Source organism: Lepisma saccharinum, chromosome 1 (genome assembly GCF_977018435.1).
Source record: "Lepisma saccharinum chromosome 1, izLepSacc3.1, whole genome shotgun sequence".
NCBI classification, from domain to species: Eukaryota; Metazoa; Arthropoda; class Insecta; order Zygentoma; family Lepismatidae; genus Lepisma; species Lepisma saccharinum.
Genome location: NC_139229.1, coordinates 209,627,135 through 209,645,120, shown reverse-complemented (window position 1 = coordinate 209,645,120; position 17,986 = coordinate 209,627,135). Strand labels below are relative to the sequence as shown.

At 37.3% G+C, this 17,986-nt stretch overlaps 1 protein-coding gene across 1 annotated transcript in view; it reads right to left on the bottom strand.

The window, feature by feature from the left end:
- Positions 1-5,137: 5,137 nt before the first annotated feature.
- GC (gamma-glutamyl carboxylase) overlaps positions 5,138-17,986 on the bottom strand; it is a 105,036-nt gene continuing 92,187 nt past the window's right edge. Inside the window, exons 10-11 of the mRNA XM_083111634.1 lie at positions 12,145-12,469; positions 5,138-5,646 (exon numbers count right to left, since the gene is read on the bottom strand). Of these exons, the coding sequence (XP_082967760.1) occupies positions 5,231-5,646; positions 12,145-12,469 (741 nt within the window). The 3' untranslated portion in view covers positions 5,138-5,230. The remainder of the gene's footprint in view (positions 5,647-12,144; positions 12,470-17,986) is intronic.

Genomic DNA, 17,986 nt, shown 5'->3' with positions numbered 1-17,986 from the left:
CAAGGGAACAACTTGAGGGGGTGAAGGAAGAATTAAAATACAAGAAGGAGCGAGTGCCAAGATATTGCAATTTCTTTCTCGCATCTCCCCCCTGCCCTCTCTGTTGCTTTCTCCTTATAGTGACCGAGAATGTAAAGAGGAGAACAAAGAGTTGTCTTTCCTTCTTCCTCGCACCTCTTCTCGACAACAAAGAAAAGATGAGACAGGAGAAATCAACCAGGGGGGAAAGAGTTCTTGCTGGGACTGTTCCACTGCACAAGTTTCATGAAAACCTGCAATCACATTTGGATATGAACAAGAGTTGATCCAAGACGAGTACATGTCTGGATATAAACATCCTGATGCAGCAGCAAGTCCAGCAGAATATATCAGACTGTGAAGGCCCTAGTACACAAGCACCATCTACATTCAGCACAGCAAAGTGGTGTAGCTTGCACAGAACAAATCACTTATAAATTTGCTAAAGCTGTCCAAGAAAGTAACTGCCTGTTTTATTCAACAAATATACTCCACTGGAAATACACTAGAAAAAACAAACAAACTGAACCCAGACAATTTCTTTGTTTGACAGCATTCTTGAGGAGGGTGTAAGTTCACTGGTGCTGTTTAGTAGTGCTCTTTTGTTGTTCAGCTATTGACAAGTGATTCTTAGAGATGGTTTGTACCTTTGCAATGCCGAGATCAATTCAACTGGGCTAAAATCCCCAAGTATGTAAAAAATATTTTTATAGAAATTAAGTTATTTTCATTCTGTATTATTACAGAAACTTATAATTACCATTCTATCTATTCAGAAATATAAACCATATTTGTTTCAAGATGGCCCAAAAGCTATTTGCTACAAGAAATGCAAATCATTACAAATTTATTTTTCTGCATTGAAGATAATGATAAAGTAGATAAAGTAGTGATAGGTGTAATTTTGTTCTTTTATGCTTTGCAGAGACTACACTGAGAGAAAAGTATTGAGATTGATACCATAAAATCCAATATGACAGAAAATAGTTTCTTGCCAAAATATGAAATTTGAATGAATAAACTTTTATCAATCTTTGACTGGCAGAGTTATGAATCATATCTATTTTTTTGCAGTAAGATCAAGCTGTAAGATTATTCCAATAAAATGCACACGTGTTATAAATTAGTGGAAGATGAAGAAAGTTACTTTTTCAGTAAAAATGTATTGTTAGAAACCAGAGTCAACTATTTTTAATAGTTTAGAATTTTGCCACCTGGCTACCACAGCAGAAAACAAAGTTACAAATTGGTACTTCAATTAGACAAATATTTATTTCAGGTCTTTGCCACCAAGTGGCATTACAAGGATACAAAAATTAAAAATTGCATTTTCAGAAATATTTACTTTTCTAACTGTTGGTGGTCCATGTAAAAGTACCAGGAGGGGGGAGAAGGATAAAATGAACATATTAGTGTTCTTATCACCTGCAGAGTGCTCTCTAAACTGAAGTGTTTGCCACCAGATGAGACAAGTGGAATTGTAAAATGTTTTATTGAATTGGGTTGCCACTTGTGAATGAAAGCCTAAACTACGAATGCAGTTTAATGATAAAAAGGACAGTTTAGATTTTCCCACCATATGGTACAGTCATGGACACTTCTGGGTTGTAACGATATTATTGCAAATCAATGGTATCATTACAAGCCAAAAGTGTCCATGACTGTACAACTGCAACAGCAAGGAAAGAAACTGGATTATGTGCTCGGTATTGTTAATTCATTTGAATAATATAAAGAATAATCACAATGTGGGAGCTAAATTTAGAGCAAACACTAAGTGACTAGATCTTGTAAATATATATGCTCATAATCCTACGTAATTATTGAGAATAATTTTATGAAAAGTGAGGTTCTGCCTTGGGGATTGCGTAATCCCAGGAAAGTTAAATTCTTTATGAAGTTTATACACATTCCTCACAAAAAGTTTGGAATAATATTACATTAGGCAATAAGTGATAGGCACAGTGGCATATGCCTGTGAAAATATGAGAACGTCCACCATACAGATACCATGTGTTGTTGCATTCCAAGGCCGTGTATCACCTATTGTCTAATATAACAATATTCCAAACTTTTTGTGAAGAGTTTATAATTTAATATAAAGGAAGCAGACTTATGATTGTAGAAGTCAATATGGGATTAGAAGCACAAGTAAAAAGATTGCTTTCAGAGTTCAGTATTTCATTACTGGATGGCAACACCATACTATAGAAATTATACCTGGCTATGGTTCTAGAAAGTACAGAGGTTGTTCGCTTTATAGCCGACCATTTTTGACGGGTACTCACCTTAACAGATACCGTGCCACCGCCACCGATCATGTTCTATTGGACCCCCAGCATTGTGGACTATCGCCCGGCATCGCAGTTTCCATTGCAGCAAGCTCCGGCGCAGGACAGGCATGGGAATTCTGTCCCACTCCTCCCTGCAAGCTTTCCATAGACCATCCAGGGTGCTCGGGTGGCGATGTTGAAGACGACGTTTCAACAGCCCACATGCGCAAAAATTCATTGGACTGGCATCTGGGCTTTTCACAGGAATGTCTTCAAACGGAAAGACACGAATTCCTAATTCCTCTGCAATTTCCTGATAAAAACGTAAGGATGTTCTGATGGTATGACTCGAAGCCTTGTCCATATGGATCATCACCTGGTTTGCGTCCATTCCATACAATTTTGGGATGTCTCTCCGATAGATAGGTGTCAGAATGGAGTCTTGGAAGTATCTGGCATCACCTTCACGTTTTTGTCCACCTTGCGTATCATCAACTTACCCTCATATCCGAATCCCGTCACAACCATAAAGCCACGAGGGAAACTTTCCCTGCACTGATGAACAAAGTTGCTGCACCCCTTGCCTCAATGTCATGGTATGTGATCGCCTGAATGTGACCACCAGCAGTGAGATGGACATATGATTCATCCATTGTGACAACTTTCTTCCATTTGGAACCCACCAGGTACTTTTCATACAGTTTCCAGCAGTTCGTCTTACGTTCGGCAATGTGACGTGGTAGAAGTTGGTGTTCACGGACTGCAGCCCTTCTGGTGGTTTTCGTGGGTGAATGTTTCGCAAGGAGAGCCTGTTGTGTAACGGGCCACAATAGCTTTCGCAATAATCACCCCGAGTGTTTCACAATGCGTACGTATGAAAACTTAGCATGGAAAAGGGCCATTACGTAACCCTCCCAATACCGGTTGATTTTCGGTGCCATTTGATAACATTCACTACCAACACTTGCACACCTACAAGGTCAGACACAACACTACCGCCAGCAGACCCATAGTTCCAGCATGATATACCAGGTGGCAGCACCGAATCAAAAATGGTCTGATATAAAGCGAACAACCTCCATAGAACTTGCTTTAAAAACTGTTCAACCCTTTGGCATCAACTTAATGAGGAAAAAAATCTAATTTAGAATTTTGACATTGCACTATTTGAAGTAAAAGTGTAGCAAAAATTGCCATCCACATTCAACACTTTCAATAAATAACTACACATAAAGAGTTTCAATTGTTGCCACCAAATGGCAGCAGTTGTCATAATACTTTGTTCAAAATTTCAGTGCCAGGTCTTTAAATTCTGATCAATCGTGATATTCAATGATGGTATTTGCTATAATTGACTTACTTTTGACATTTTCCAAAAGCTGGCAGCACATTTCAATATTACAACTTGGCATTTAAAAAAGTACAACCCATTCACTAAGAATCAATTATAGCATTAACAACATTGCTAGCAGTAGAGTTCAGATTGACCAAATAATATAATTTCAAAGATGACCTGCAGGGAATGTAAACACACACACACCCAGTATTAACAGGTGCTCAACTACTGGCAAACACACATTTTTTTTGTCAAATTTGACAAATTATTATTGGAAAAAACGTGTATCATTAAAACATTAATGGAAAAAAACAACAAGCATACTGTTATCTTGGTTGGCTTCCTTTGAAAATCTGTTGTGAAGCTAATGAATTCTATTGTAGGCATCCTTGCAGTTTATTTCTTGGACAGTTTTATCAAATTTAGAAGCGATATAGGTTGATTTGTCCTGTGCAAGCTTAATTTAGCCACTGTAGTATTCTGCTACTATATTAACTTTGTCAAATAAAATATAAAAATAAAGCTACTTCTGCATCTAGTTTGTTATTTCAGTGAAATTTAAATTAGGGTACATACACTACTGTACAAATTAATCTTGTGCATGTAACTACTTGATTAATAAATTTTAAATGTGTTAGAAAAATATTCTATTAATGCAGCAGCTGAATGATTCTTGCACACATTCTAATGTTTTTTTTAATCATTTCAAAGCAATGTGATTTAATATGAAAGTACTTTATTCTTGAGATTGTTGTTTGGTAAACCTACTTCAAATAAATATGCAACACAATGGATGACTAAACGCACGGCCATGAAAATAGGCAGCTGGGCAGAATTGCATTGGTGCCACATATGGGAAAGCAAAGTGAGAGTGGGACGAAAGTCGCTGGTTTCCACGCACTGACTAGCAACGTCAACCGGGCTGTGTAGCCTAGTTCAAGCATCAGACCGACCTCCCTCCAGGCCACTTTCGAGTGCCATTCAATACACAGATGGTGATTGTGTGAATTGAAAGTTCGTTACAGGCCCCAGAGATGGGGGTCCCATATACACACACGTTGGACTGCTCTTAAGCCTCCGAACACACAGGGTTGTGCTCCGAAGTGGCAACAGCATGAACTTCTGCCATCTGCTTAATTTCATGGCCATGCTTTTAGTTCCAAACTGAGTGGCTGCAACATACACACTACTCTAAATAAAATTTAATAGCTTCGAAACTAATAAGGGTAGCATTACAAATCATACCTAGTGTTGTTCAAGCTGTAACGCCATGCCCATAAAAAGCATGTACATTTTGGTAATAAAAATAAGAAATTATCTGACTCGCATGACTGGGTTCCACACAACAGAAGCCACCTTTGCATGTATGTCAATCTTAGACCTGAAAAGACTTTTAAAAAAATCTGAATGTATACCCCAGTCATTTTAAATTCTGACCAATCATGAGATTCAATCACCAGAGACTGGAATTTTTAAAAAAGTGGTAACAAATAAGGCAAACAAGTAAGATTGCTGACTTTATTATTAAAAGATGATGTAGATAATACCTCCAGAAATATGCAATATTTGTCGTGAGAAATAGTAAATCATTATAAAAAATCAATTATCCAATACGAACTCTCCTCACCATTGGCACAGAATACAGAAGATTCAAGATTGAGTTACTAACCAGAGCTACAGCTCGACCCATATTGTCAATCCGAATCTTAACTTCCTCCCACAAACCAGGGTCATCTTCTCTTTGTTTCTCTTTTGTTTCTTCCTCTACGGAAGACCCTGGGACCCCTGCTGCCACTTTCTGCTGCCTGGTTTGATTTACGTACGTATACATGTAGCAGGATGGAGTCACTGATATTGTATGCACTTTGTGAAACTCAGCCACCGGGACAGGAATCCTCTCCCCTTCCAAGATTGTTACATTTGTGCCTCTCTTCAAGTCTTCAAATACGACTTTTCCAGAGAGGACAGAAAGGGAAACATTTGACAAATCACCCTGGACAAAATTTTCCAGACTGAGACCTAAAACAGAATTTTTTTTGTAAATCCATGATAGACAAAGCTTAACTTAAATTCACTATATTTTTTCCTCATTTTCTATTTTGTTTAATTTAAAGGAGATAAAAGAATCCTAACCCAAGCTTCCCTGCGATTCAAACTCAGGATCTTTTGTTCTATCATAAATCATGCAATTTGTTATACAAATATCAAATCTGGGTTGTTACAGGTACAGGAACCCATAAATTCTAATGGGTTCTATTGGGTTCTGCAACAGCACCAGAATTTTTTTTCTCGCACAATTTAAATTCGGTCCAAGTTGCATATTGTTTCATTTACTTACAGAACTTGGACTGTATTTAAATTGATCTGGGAAAAAGGTTCCCGGACAATTTTTAAATTCATTTGAAAAAAAAAAAGTTCCTAGACTGAATTGAAATATTTTAAACACAAAGAGGTTCTTTACAGTCTAGAACCCATTTACACTTTCCGATTTCCTCTCCCGGACGGAAATTTGAATTTACTTACAATTCCTGGACCTTTAACAACCCTGTATGAAATTGAAATGAATTTATAAATAATGCAGAAAAATAAACTAACTGGTGAAGTTTGCTAGTTCATTGTTTGGCTAAGAATTGTATCTATGAACTGAACCTCAAATGTCTATATACATGAAATATGTTTAATATCAAAAATAAGGACATGCTAATCTCCCTCCACAACAAATTTCACAATCACGGGAATTAATCTCTAATAAATTAGGTGGGTGAACATTCCAACATTTATAAAAATGAATCAAAATCTCTAAGCTACTAGAAATTAGGAATGGACAGATGTGAAATTTTTGTTGATATGGATAATGTACCAATATAAAATTTACTAATAACCAATATTTTACCAATTCAATATAAAATTGCAAATGTTTCTTGAAGAACATGAATGTTTGTTAACCTCCTTAATTAATTTATGTAACCAGGTAACTGCAACCAGTTTTATTTTATCAAAAGAAACTGTGTATTTAGACATTAGTTTACAAAGCTGGGACCTATTAACCCATTAGTGCATAGTGTGCAATATATTGTACATTCATTAATATTCTTGTATTCTTCTATCAAATTCTTAAAATGATTCTGTATTTGTATAAGACGGTTTTCGGAACATCAAGAATCACATTTTTAATAACGTTCTGGCAATTGTGATTGTTGAAGCTGAAGAAGAAGAAGAAGTTTTAAAAATGGCTCAAAGAGATTTTCAAGTAACACGCACTAGGTAAGCAAATTTCAAATTATAAATTTTATTTTACATTTCATGTAACTATTTTTTGTTTACCAGGAAGCTGTGTATTGCATGTTTGTGTACAGTCAATATTTGCACAAAGAATATGTTTACATAGATATCTGGAAACAATAAAAGTTAGGTGTACAATATATTGTACGCTATGCATAGCAACCTCTTTGAAAGCAATTGTTTCATGATTGTGGCTTGTATTCTGCTTGAAATGTTGCACTAGCTTTTTCTTCATGATTTCTTTATGTAATTGTTGAGCCTTGTTATACAACAATGTATGTAGCTTTTTATTGTTTTTTGTTAGAAAATAATGAAATTTATTCATAAAGAGGGCATAGGCATATACTGTTCTCGTTTTTTACTTCAAACACTAATTTATCAATACGTGCATATGTTCTTTTTTACCAATAAAATTGTTCCTGTCTTCAGGTTGAATGTGCACGAAATTTTGCTGAGTGATCAAAAAGTTAAGCAACCCATGTAACATTTGTTTGAATCTGTGTTACCTGGGCGCATCATTACGAAGCCACTATGGCCGCCCAGGTCTCCCGATCTCACTCCGCCGGACTATTTCCTCTGGGGATTTCTTAAGCCTGCGGCCTATACATATTGTGTTATCTTTTATAAAATCAGCTGATATTCCTCCAAATGCAGGGCATAAATTTTTTTTTGTTAATTATTTCACCTCTGTAGCTCTTATGAAAGAGCTATCTGCATATGGCATATGCGCTACAGGGAAAATAAAGGATGGAAGAACAATGAAATGCACTCTAGTGGAAAAGAAGGACATGAGAAAGAAGGATAGAGGAGGTATGATTATTGTTCGTGTGATGATGTACTTGTTGTACGGTGGAACGGCAATAGCGTCGTTACCCCAAGCTACAAACTTTGAGGAACTCGCAATTGGCCAAGCCAATCGTTGGTCTCAGGCAAAAAGAGCAAAAATTACAGTCACGCAACCGATTCTTATATCTCGCTACAATAAAGGGATGGGAGGAGTGGACCAAATGGACCAAAATGTTGCTGCCTACCGCACACGAATTAGGCAGAAAAAGTGCTGGTGGAACATATTTGCATATTTTTTTTGGATGTTTCTGTTTCCAACGCTTGGATTTTGGCTTAAAAGGTGAATTCAAGAAACAGTACAGAATCCCTTTTCTCTTTTCGAAGATACATAGCTCTTGCTTTGTTAAAAATGTTTGGAACAGCTACACAGCAGAGAAAGCAAGCAGCAACTCCATTAGTCGATGAGCGGTATGACAGGATGAATCACTGGCCAGTGATAATACCTAAAGTCAGGAGATGTGCAAATGAAAAGTGTTCAGGGAGAGCTAAATACGTATGTAACAAATGTAACGTGGAACTCCATCCTGAGTGTTTCCTTCAATACCACGTGAAAACTGATAACCAGTTAAAATATATGATTATAATTATTGTTATTATTCAAAAAATGTTAAAGTGTGCAAATGGTTAAAGCTTGTAACAATTTGTAGTATTAAGTAAAGTCATAGGCTTCATTTAAAAAGTGTTCTGAGTTGAAACCAAGTTCTTAATTGTGATGTGAATAAACAATACACATGTTAACTATGCATAGCGTGCAATATATTGCACACCCCGTAGTTCCATTGTTACCAACAATAAAACTGAAATTATGGTATTAGTTTCTTATTTGCACCCTACGAGTACCAAAATTATTTAAAAAATACAAAAAACATTATTAGTAAACTTTATGCACTAATGGGTTAATTTATTATAAATTAGGGATGGGCCGATATGAAATTTTGGCTGATACCAATAAAGTACCGATATAAAATTTACCGATACTGATAACTGATATTCCAACAATCCAATATAAAATTCCAAATGGTCCTTGAATAAGTGGAATGGTTCACTCTTTAATAAATGTTTGTTTCCAGGTGACTGCAGTGCAAAAGAAGGTGCTGAGTCCATACCACTTTGAACTGATACTGATACTTGAAAATTGTAACAATTAAAATTTGTTCAAAATATTGATCAATATTGGCATGTAAATATTCTTCTCCAATTATATGCATCAGTTTACCAAAAAATTTGCTTGAGAATATTCAAGAATTACATCAGAATGTTAAAATAGATGTTATGTAATCACAAATTACAGTTTTTTGTACAAGCATGCGATCAGCTAGGAGTATCAAACGAACTAAAGAAATCCGGAATTCCAGGATAATTAAAATCTGCATAAGTGTTGTGTTGCATTTTTGCATACCCCGTGAAAGACCAATATGCCAGAAAAGTATCAGCTGGTATTGGTAGATGAATTCCAACTGATACTTTCTGATACAGATGCATCGGTATCAGCTCAGCCCTAATATTTAGGCATTTACTTCTTTGAAAAGTAGGGCATGTAGATTATCCATAAAATAATCGACTGATACCGATAGAGTACCGATTAATCTGTCCCATTCCTAATTTAAATACAATAACAAAAATGGCAAAACTTTCTAGTAAATTACACTGGTCTATAAAAATGAACTTCTTTCCTTTCAGGCAGGGCTTTTGTGTGACAGATGTATCAAGTTTTATGAAATCAGTACTTAACGTAAATCTATATATGAAAGAAATACGTCATTTTGGCTTACTTAAAACGTTGAAGATAATGATTTGTGGGCATATCACTTTTTATTTCCGATATTTTCTTTTCAAGTAAAAGACTTTAAAAAATATTTATCGATTTTTGTGGTAATTATTTCAACTAGACTATCATCAGGATAATTGTAATTGGAATATCTCTATTCATGGTCAAGCAGTAATAAGTCAGCATACGGAACTCCATTTGCCTTGACAATTTTTTCCCATTGTAGAAATCTGTTGGTGGAATCGCTCTCCATGGTCATCGCTGACAGTCAGAAGATTTCTAGGTGGGAGTCTAAGATATAAATTTTTGAAGACATGTATCCCACAGCTTTGTATGAATTCACAAGATCAGTCACTATATCATGATAGTTTTTTTGCTTTATGATTTCCAAGAAAATTGCAACATAAACTTTTGAACGACTGCCAGGCTGCTTTTTCCAGTGGATATAACAGTTCCTCAAAATGTTCGTCAGCCATTAATGATCTTATTTGTGGCCCCATAAAAATTCCTTCCTTCAGTTTCGCATCACTGACGTTGGGAAATTTAGATTTCAAGTACATAAATGCAGCAGAGTTTTTATCCATTGCTTTTACGAAATATTTCATGACTCTCAATATGATATGCAATGGAGGTAAATACACTTTCTCTGGATTCAATAAAGGGGGTATTTGACATATTTTTTTCTGCCCAGGAATAAGAGATTCACATTTACGCCACAATTTTCTAATGTGAGACTGCTTATCACTGCTGTCCCATTCACACAAGAAACAGCAAAATTTAGTGTATCCAGATTGCGAACCAAGGAGTAAGGCAATCGCCTTTAAGTCTCCTCAGATATTCCAGTTATATTTGCCATATTCGAGTTTCTTCAAGAGCAATTTCATATTTTCATGTGTCTCTCTAGTACCAGCTGCATGTGCTACAGGTACTGATGGTAATTCATTGTCATTGTGCAGCAGCACAGCCTTCAAACTAACTTTGGAAGATTGATTGAATTAGCAATTTTGAGTGCATCAGCACTTACAGTAGACTCTTTTGAACCCATCACATTGTACGGGGTCCAGCCCCTTACCATAACTAAAATATAACTAACATAACATAACTGTAATGTCCAAGGACTAAAATATTCTTACTTGGGTTAAAAGCTGAGGCTGTAAAGGGGCACTCGGCACATACGAGGACAAAGCACAGGGCAACACATACCATGCGTTCATTTCGATCTTCAGCCGAGAGATTGGGAGAAGCGTGGCGGGCAGCGCTGACGGAGATGCCAACATTTGCGGCCTGTAATGCCCACTTATTTTTATGGACATATGCAGACATTTATATAAATATTGCAAAACGAGCACTAACCTGTGTTATAAGAGTATGGTTTTAATTTTAGTAGCTTAGTGGCTGCATGTGCTGATGATTTTGACACACTCATCTCCTGTGAAACACGGCGTAGAGGTTTGTTTGGAGAACGTTCTAACGCTGCACCAATTTCATTGAGTTTTGCTTCGGTTAGAATCCGTCGTTTTTGCTTAGGTGTTTTAAAATTTAACGATACAGTTTCTCGTAATTTAAGGACAAGATGTGTAACTTTATCTTTATGTGGAGGTGAAACACCTGGGAATTTCTGTACAAATTGCCTACACACGTCTCGACACGAGTCTGTTTTCACGTAAGTGTCATACATAAAAATTCTTTGTTCTAACATGAACCTTGCGGCTGGCATTCCAATCGTCTCACTGACACAACACACATACACGCTGCAATAACACAAACAAGTAACGGCAAGTAACCAAGAATAACACTCTTGCGCACAGTACAAAATTAACATGCTCTTGGTTTACATCTGCTTGCCACTATATTCACAGCTCTGTCTTCATCTAGTCGCGAAGGAACAAAAAACTCGAGCTCTGAGATTTCGGATTGCAAGGAAGCTCACGAAAACCGTTGACTTTTAACGGTTTCGTCTGCAGCGTAATCTTGATACAGTGTTGCACATTCGAAACCTCCAAACGATCCCCATCAACACAAAACTCTTTCAAGGATATAAACTTAAGTAGGACGTTACTGGTCAAAACTATGATTAAAATGTGGCTCTTAACATCGTTTCTAAAGCGTATTTATTTGTCTATATAAGGGCAGAGCTTGGATGAATTACAGAAGAACTTTTGCATGTTATAACACAGGTTAGTGCTTTTTTTGCAATATTTATATAAATGTCTGCATATGTCCATAAAAATAAGCGGGCATTACAGGCCGCAAATGTCGGCATCTCCGTCAGCGCCAACCGCCACGCTTCTCAGGATCTCTCGGCTGAAGATCGAAATGAACGCACGGTATAAGTTAAATACAGGTTAAAGCATCCCATGGCAGGCAATAAAGAATGCTACAATTCAATTTAAAAAAGTAACTGTCACAGGAAAACTGCCTGATGGAAAAATTCTAATTACATATTTCAATTCAGGGCAAAAAAATACACTAGACTCGCCACTTAGTTTTCTTGTGAAAAAAATTAAGTTGACCAGTGTTATAGATACATAGAATCGGTAAAATTATTTGCAATTTTATTGACACATCGATGTGCCTATACCAGCCAATACCAATTGAGTACAGATTAGAAGTTCCCATACCTGGAAAATCTGCAACAAATAACACATCACTGAAGTTTGACCATGAATAGACATCCTTCTCAATTGTGGCCATTTTGTCCCGCCATGAGCTGAGCTCTGTCAGCAAAGGCATCAACCAGCTAACATCTTGAAAAGGAGACCATTCCACGTTTAGGAGGTCCACACTTGGATCAAACATTCGCTGCTGGAAGCGACCATTCAGAGAACACCAAACATCAATATAAATGGACATGTTTGTCATGTGGGGCAGATTCCTTCTCAGACATTGAGCATACTGCACCAACATGTCAGCATGCTTATCCCAGCGGTTTGAATGTACCCATGCCTGCAATAATGAAGTTTGAAACATGGCAGCACAAGTGTAGACCTTTGAGAGCAAATGGGAAACTATTTAAGAATTACCTACATTCTACACACAATTGTTTGCATTTTAAATTGCATGTATGGTGAAGCTGACAAAAATGATTGACATCATGTGAAGTACTATATCCTTTATCTTTCTCCTTTTTTTTAAAGAAAATATTTTATGAGAGTGCCAGCTTCTTGGTTGCTAAGAAAAGGCAAACTAAAATTTGGCTTATGTTCCCTTTGTTTTAGTCCATTAATTATCAAGAAAAGATTATAGGGACTCATATAGATCAAAGAAATCAGAGAACACTGTAGCAACAATTTCATTTTTTTAAAAAAATGCTAATCATGTGAAAGGACATCATAATAGGTAAGGTTTTAGTGTTGCTCTCGCAAAGCACCAATTTCATGTTGTTTTTTTTTTTTTAAGTTTTGTTGCTTAAAAATAATATTTGCAAATTGAACATATATAGCTCTACTTATATCTCACCAATCCCATTCCAAAAGTTTTGGTTCACTTAGATAACAAAATAATAGATGAAATCCAAACTTTGTAACTCAAATACAAATAATCTCTTTCTAACTAGCTTTCATCCTTGCCTCACAAATGTTACACACAACTAATCAACTACATAAACACAAATATTTTTCCTTCTCTGAGCAAAGAATGTGAGTATACTATCTTTCTTACTTCTGTCATGTGTGTGGGTGTGTAAAAATGGGAAGGAAACAGCAAACACCAGCTAAAATAAAAATTGCACATTTCATTATGTAGTATGAGTTGTGAATAGAAAATGCTCTCCAATGTGTCCTTGATTACCTAAACCAGGCATGTCCAACATGTCGATCGCAGGGTGTTTTTTGGTCGCAGTTATCTATTGTAATTATACGAATATACGTTATTTGAATTCAACTTCTATAATGTATACTGGCTGAGTAGGTACAAATTTTTGCAAAGGTTAACGATTAATAGTAGCTCACTGCCTGTTGTGACAATAAAAAGTAGATCACTACTTGATTGAAGTTGGACATGCCTGACCTAAACCATTTCAGTACCATCAAGATTATTGATCATACTCCACCAACAAAGTGACATTCTCTCTCACTATTAGAGGACAATACACCCACACACAGTCTACCCAGGTATCAACATTAAGTAAATTAAACAAAACCCATCAAAACTAAAGCCTACACCCAACCTTAGTCAACCAGGTTATCCTTCCACCCTTATCAACAAACAAATAGTTAGAGCTGCTTCAAACATCCATACAACAAACTCGCCACCAGCTCTTCCACACTGATCACACTATGCCATCCTCATCTCACAAAACTATTACACAATTAATTGCACAATTCATAACGCAAAACTCAACCTCAACAACAGATTGCTATCATCTGTATGAACTCACACTCACTCTCTAGCCTTCTTAAACCCGAAGGTTCATGGCTGCAGCAACACAGGCCTTCCATCTGTCCCTATCCTGAGCAAGATCTATATACTCTTTTCCATCCCTACCAATTTCCTTTAGGTCCATCTCAACATTATCCCACCATCTTCATCTTGGTCTACCTACTGGTTTCTTACCATCAGGTTTCCCAACAAGAATCCTGTAAACTCTTCCTTACTCTCCCATTCGTGCCACATGGCCTGCCCACCTAAGTCTCCTTGATTTAATCATTCTAATAATATCTGGACATGAATACAAATTATGTACTTCTAAATTATGTAACCTCCTCCACACACCTGTCTCTTCATCCTTTTTAGGCCCAAATATTTTCCTAAGGATCTTATTTTCCAATACTCTCAATTTATGTTCCTCTTTCAATGTAAGGGACCAAGTTTCACACCCATATAATACGAGCACTACATACAAAATACAAACGTGAATCTTGCGGCTGGCATTCCAATCGTCTCACTGACACGTCACACATACACACTACAATAACACAAACAAGTAACTGCAAGTAACCAAGAATAACACTCTTGCGCACAGTATGAAATTAACACGCTCTTGGTTTACATTGCTCGCCACTATACAGGGTGCTCGGAAATTCCCCTTACAAACTTCTAGGGCAAGTAGAGGGGACTGAGTAGACAATATTTGGAATAGGAACCCATGTCCGGAAACGTACAGTTTCCGTTCTACAACCATGACAATGTATCGGATGTGCCTGTGTTGGTATGCAACCGGGTAGGCAGTACATGACGTCAGAAGATCAGCTGATGGCACGTGACGTCTACAAATTGTTGCGTTCCACTGTTGACACAGGTGTTGATCATTGAATACAGTAGTACGTTTCTTTTTTGTTCCCTTGGCATTGTTACCAAATAAATTTGTTTGTATTATGGACTGAGTCACAAGTCATTCACTTCTGTACCTTACGTAACAACTCATTTGACATGGTTGTAATAAATGATTACACTTTAGGTCATCAGGTGATCTTCTGACGTCATGTACTGCCTACCCGGTTGCATACCAACACAGGCACATCTGACACATTGCCATGGTTGTAGCACGGAAACTGTACGTTTCCGGACATGGATTCCTATTCCAAATATTGTCTACTCAGTCCCCTCTACTTGCCCTAGAAGTTTGTAAGGGGAATTTCCGAGCACCCTGTATTTACAACTCTGTCTTCATCTAGTCGCGAAGGAACAAAAAACTCGAGCTCGGAGATTTCGGATTGCAAGGAAGCTCACGAACACTATTGACTTTTAACGGTTTCTTCTACAGCGTAATCTTGATACAGTGTTGCACATTCAAAACCTCCAAACGATCCCCATCGGCACAAAACTCTTTCAAGGATATAAACTTAAGCAGGACGTTACTGGTCAAAACTATGATTAAAATGTTTTATTATCTGTGGCTCTTAACATCGTTTCTAAAGCGTATTTATTTGTGCATATAAGAGCAGAACTTGGATGAATTACAGAAGAACTTTTGCGTGTTATAACATAGGTTAGTGATCGTTTTGCAATATTTATATAAATGTCTGCATATGTCTATAAAAATAAGCGGGCATTACAGGCCGCAAATGTCGGCATCTCCGTCGGCGCCGCCCGCCACGCTTCTCCCGATCTCTCGGCTTCAGATCGAAATGAACGCACTTGACATTAATTTTCTTGCTTTTATACAAATTTTGGAGATCTTCAGTACACGCAAGTTAGATAATAAATATATGATATTATATCTTTTTACATATTCATGTAATAATAAAAATGCAATATTATTAAATTTAAATATTTAATTAGTATTTAATTTAATTACAACTTAGTTATATTAATTTAAAGATTTACATTATTGTTGCTATTATTATTATTATTGAGACGGTTGGTTCAGATCCCCCTCCGAAAAAAATTCTAGATACATGCCTGAACGTGGACTACCTGTTGAGGCAGCATATACAAATACGAATATGTTTGTCCTCTTCAACGCGTTGCCCTGGGACGGGGGGGGGGGGGGGGGGGTGGCAGAGGGTACGCCTAATCAGTGGCGAGCGTGTTGTGTGGTAGACTCTCGTCTCTGGGTTCCATTCGATTTTGGTTATTTAGCATCGCTTTTTGCAACTATTGGCTAATCGCGAAGATGAAGTTACGTGATGATATGATAAAATTGTTGAATGGAGACTGCCAAAGAACACGCCCAGGCTGGGATTTGAACTCTGGTGTCGTAGCGCGCTTTGCTGATCGCTGCGCCACAGAGTACGGCGCGCTAAATTAAAAAAAAAAATACTAATTATTGGTGTCGTTTTTTACTCGTATTTCTCGCGACGGTGAATAATGAAATATTTTATTTGCTTATTTAGCTCTTGTTTCAGATACACACTTGCTTGTTAAAGTTGTTTTTTGTTACGTCCACTTCATGCACAAAGGCTAACCGTGAATGTGTCTAGAGTTTAAAGTGGGATCAGAACCACTATATGCTTTACAGGGCGACGACGTTGGTTTAACATATACCCACCACAAAAGACAAACCACAGTGAAAACGGCAATTCGTTGATATGCACAAAACAATTATTTATACACTCAGACATACCTAAATACGTATATGTAAATACATATGCAATTACCAGGCTCCCGTGGTAGAGTGCTTATCACAGCACACTACGATCCCAGGAGGCCGGCTTCGAATCCCGACCTGAGCATGGATGTTATTTCTGAGTGTCTGTACATTGAGTTAATCACTCTTCTTCACGATTAGCCAAAAAAGTGGCAGAAAAGCGAAGAGTAAACAACATCAACCATCATATTCACACACAAATTTATACAGGGTGTCCCACGAATGGCGCAACTGGGAATTAAGAGTGGCGTTACTTGTAACCGAAACCTGTACATACATAAGTCATACACCAAATGTTAGCCCTGTCCAAGTAGATATTTTTAAACATAGAAACAACAAACGGGGTGCAGTGTTGTTCATGCAGTGTTGCCAAATGTAAGTGAAAGTGTAAATTTATTTTTCCACAATGCATGGAAAATTGCATGTCAAACATTCGTACGGAAATTTGGACGTCAATTTCCACCTTGGGTAGGTGGACTATTTCGCATGGTTACCAGGAGTAGGTAAGTAACACTATTTTCACCATAAGTTTCACTTTCTTTTTTTCCTGTTTCCAGTATTTCCATGTCATAGACCATCACTAAACATACCTTTGTTGCCTTCAAACATCAACAGTGTTGTCACTGTACCTCATATTTTTTTTAAAACACCCATTTGGACCGGTACGCCTTTACGAGGCATTTCAGGATTGGCTATACGCGAAAACGATCGGTTTTCTTCTCTGAACTATAGATGGCGAAATAGTCCACCTACCCAAGGTGGAAATTGACATCCAAATTTCCGTACGAATGTTTGACATGCAATTTTCCATGCTTTGTGGAAAAATAAATTTACACTTTCACTTACATTTGGCAACACTGCACCCCGTTTGTTGTTTCTATGTTTAAAAATATCTACTTGCACAGGGCTAACATTTGTTGTATGACTTATGTATGTACAGGTTTCGGTTACAAGTAACGCCACTCTTAATTCCCAGTTGCGCCGTTCGTGAGACACCCTGTAGTATATATTTCGAGAACTAGACGAGCATTTACAATCCCTCCACACTCTTTAACTGCGGTGGGGCTACAAAAGTATTTCGCCTCTTCGCTTCCTGTAGCGCTTGTCGTTTCCTCATTCCCTAACGGAGCAGCGAAAGGGTTCAATCAGATCGAGTGAACGGGAGAGCGAGGTTTATACATTCAGGGAAAGCAACACGAGTGAGTTGTAAAAATAAGGGAAGCAAAGTAATAATTACTATCAGAGCAAAAGTTAAAATGGGATTAGCAACAGTACATAAACGATCAAGCGCATTGTTGGCTCTGAATATAAAGGGGAACACGTTGCCCGGTAATTAGACCTGCGAATACAAGTATTTGGACATAGAAGTGCGTTAAACGTTGCGAAGAAAAAAAGGTGCAAAACTTAATAGAGAGCGCTATGGATCTTGTATC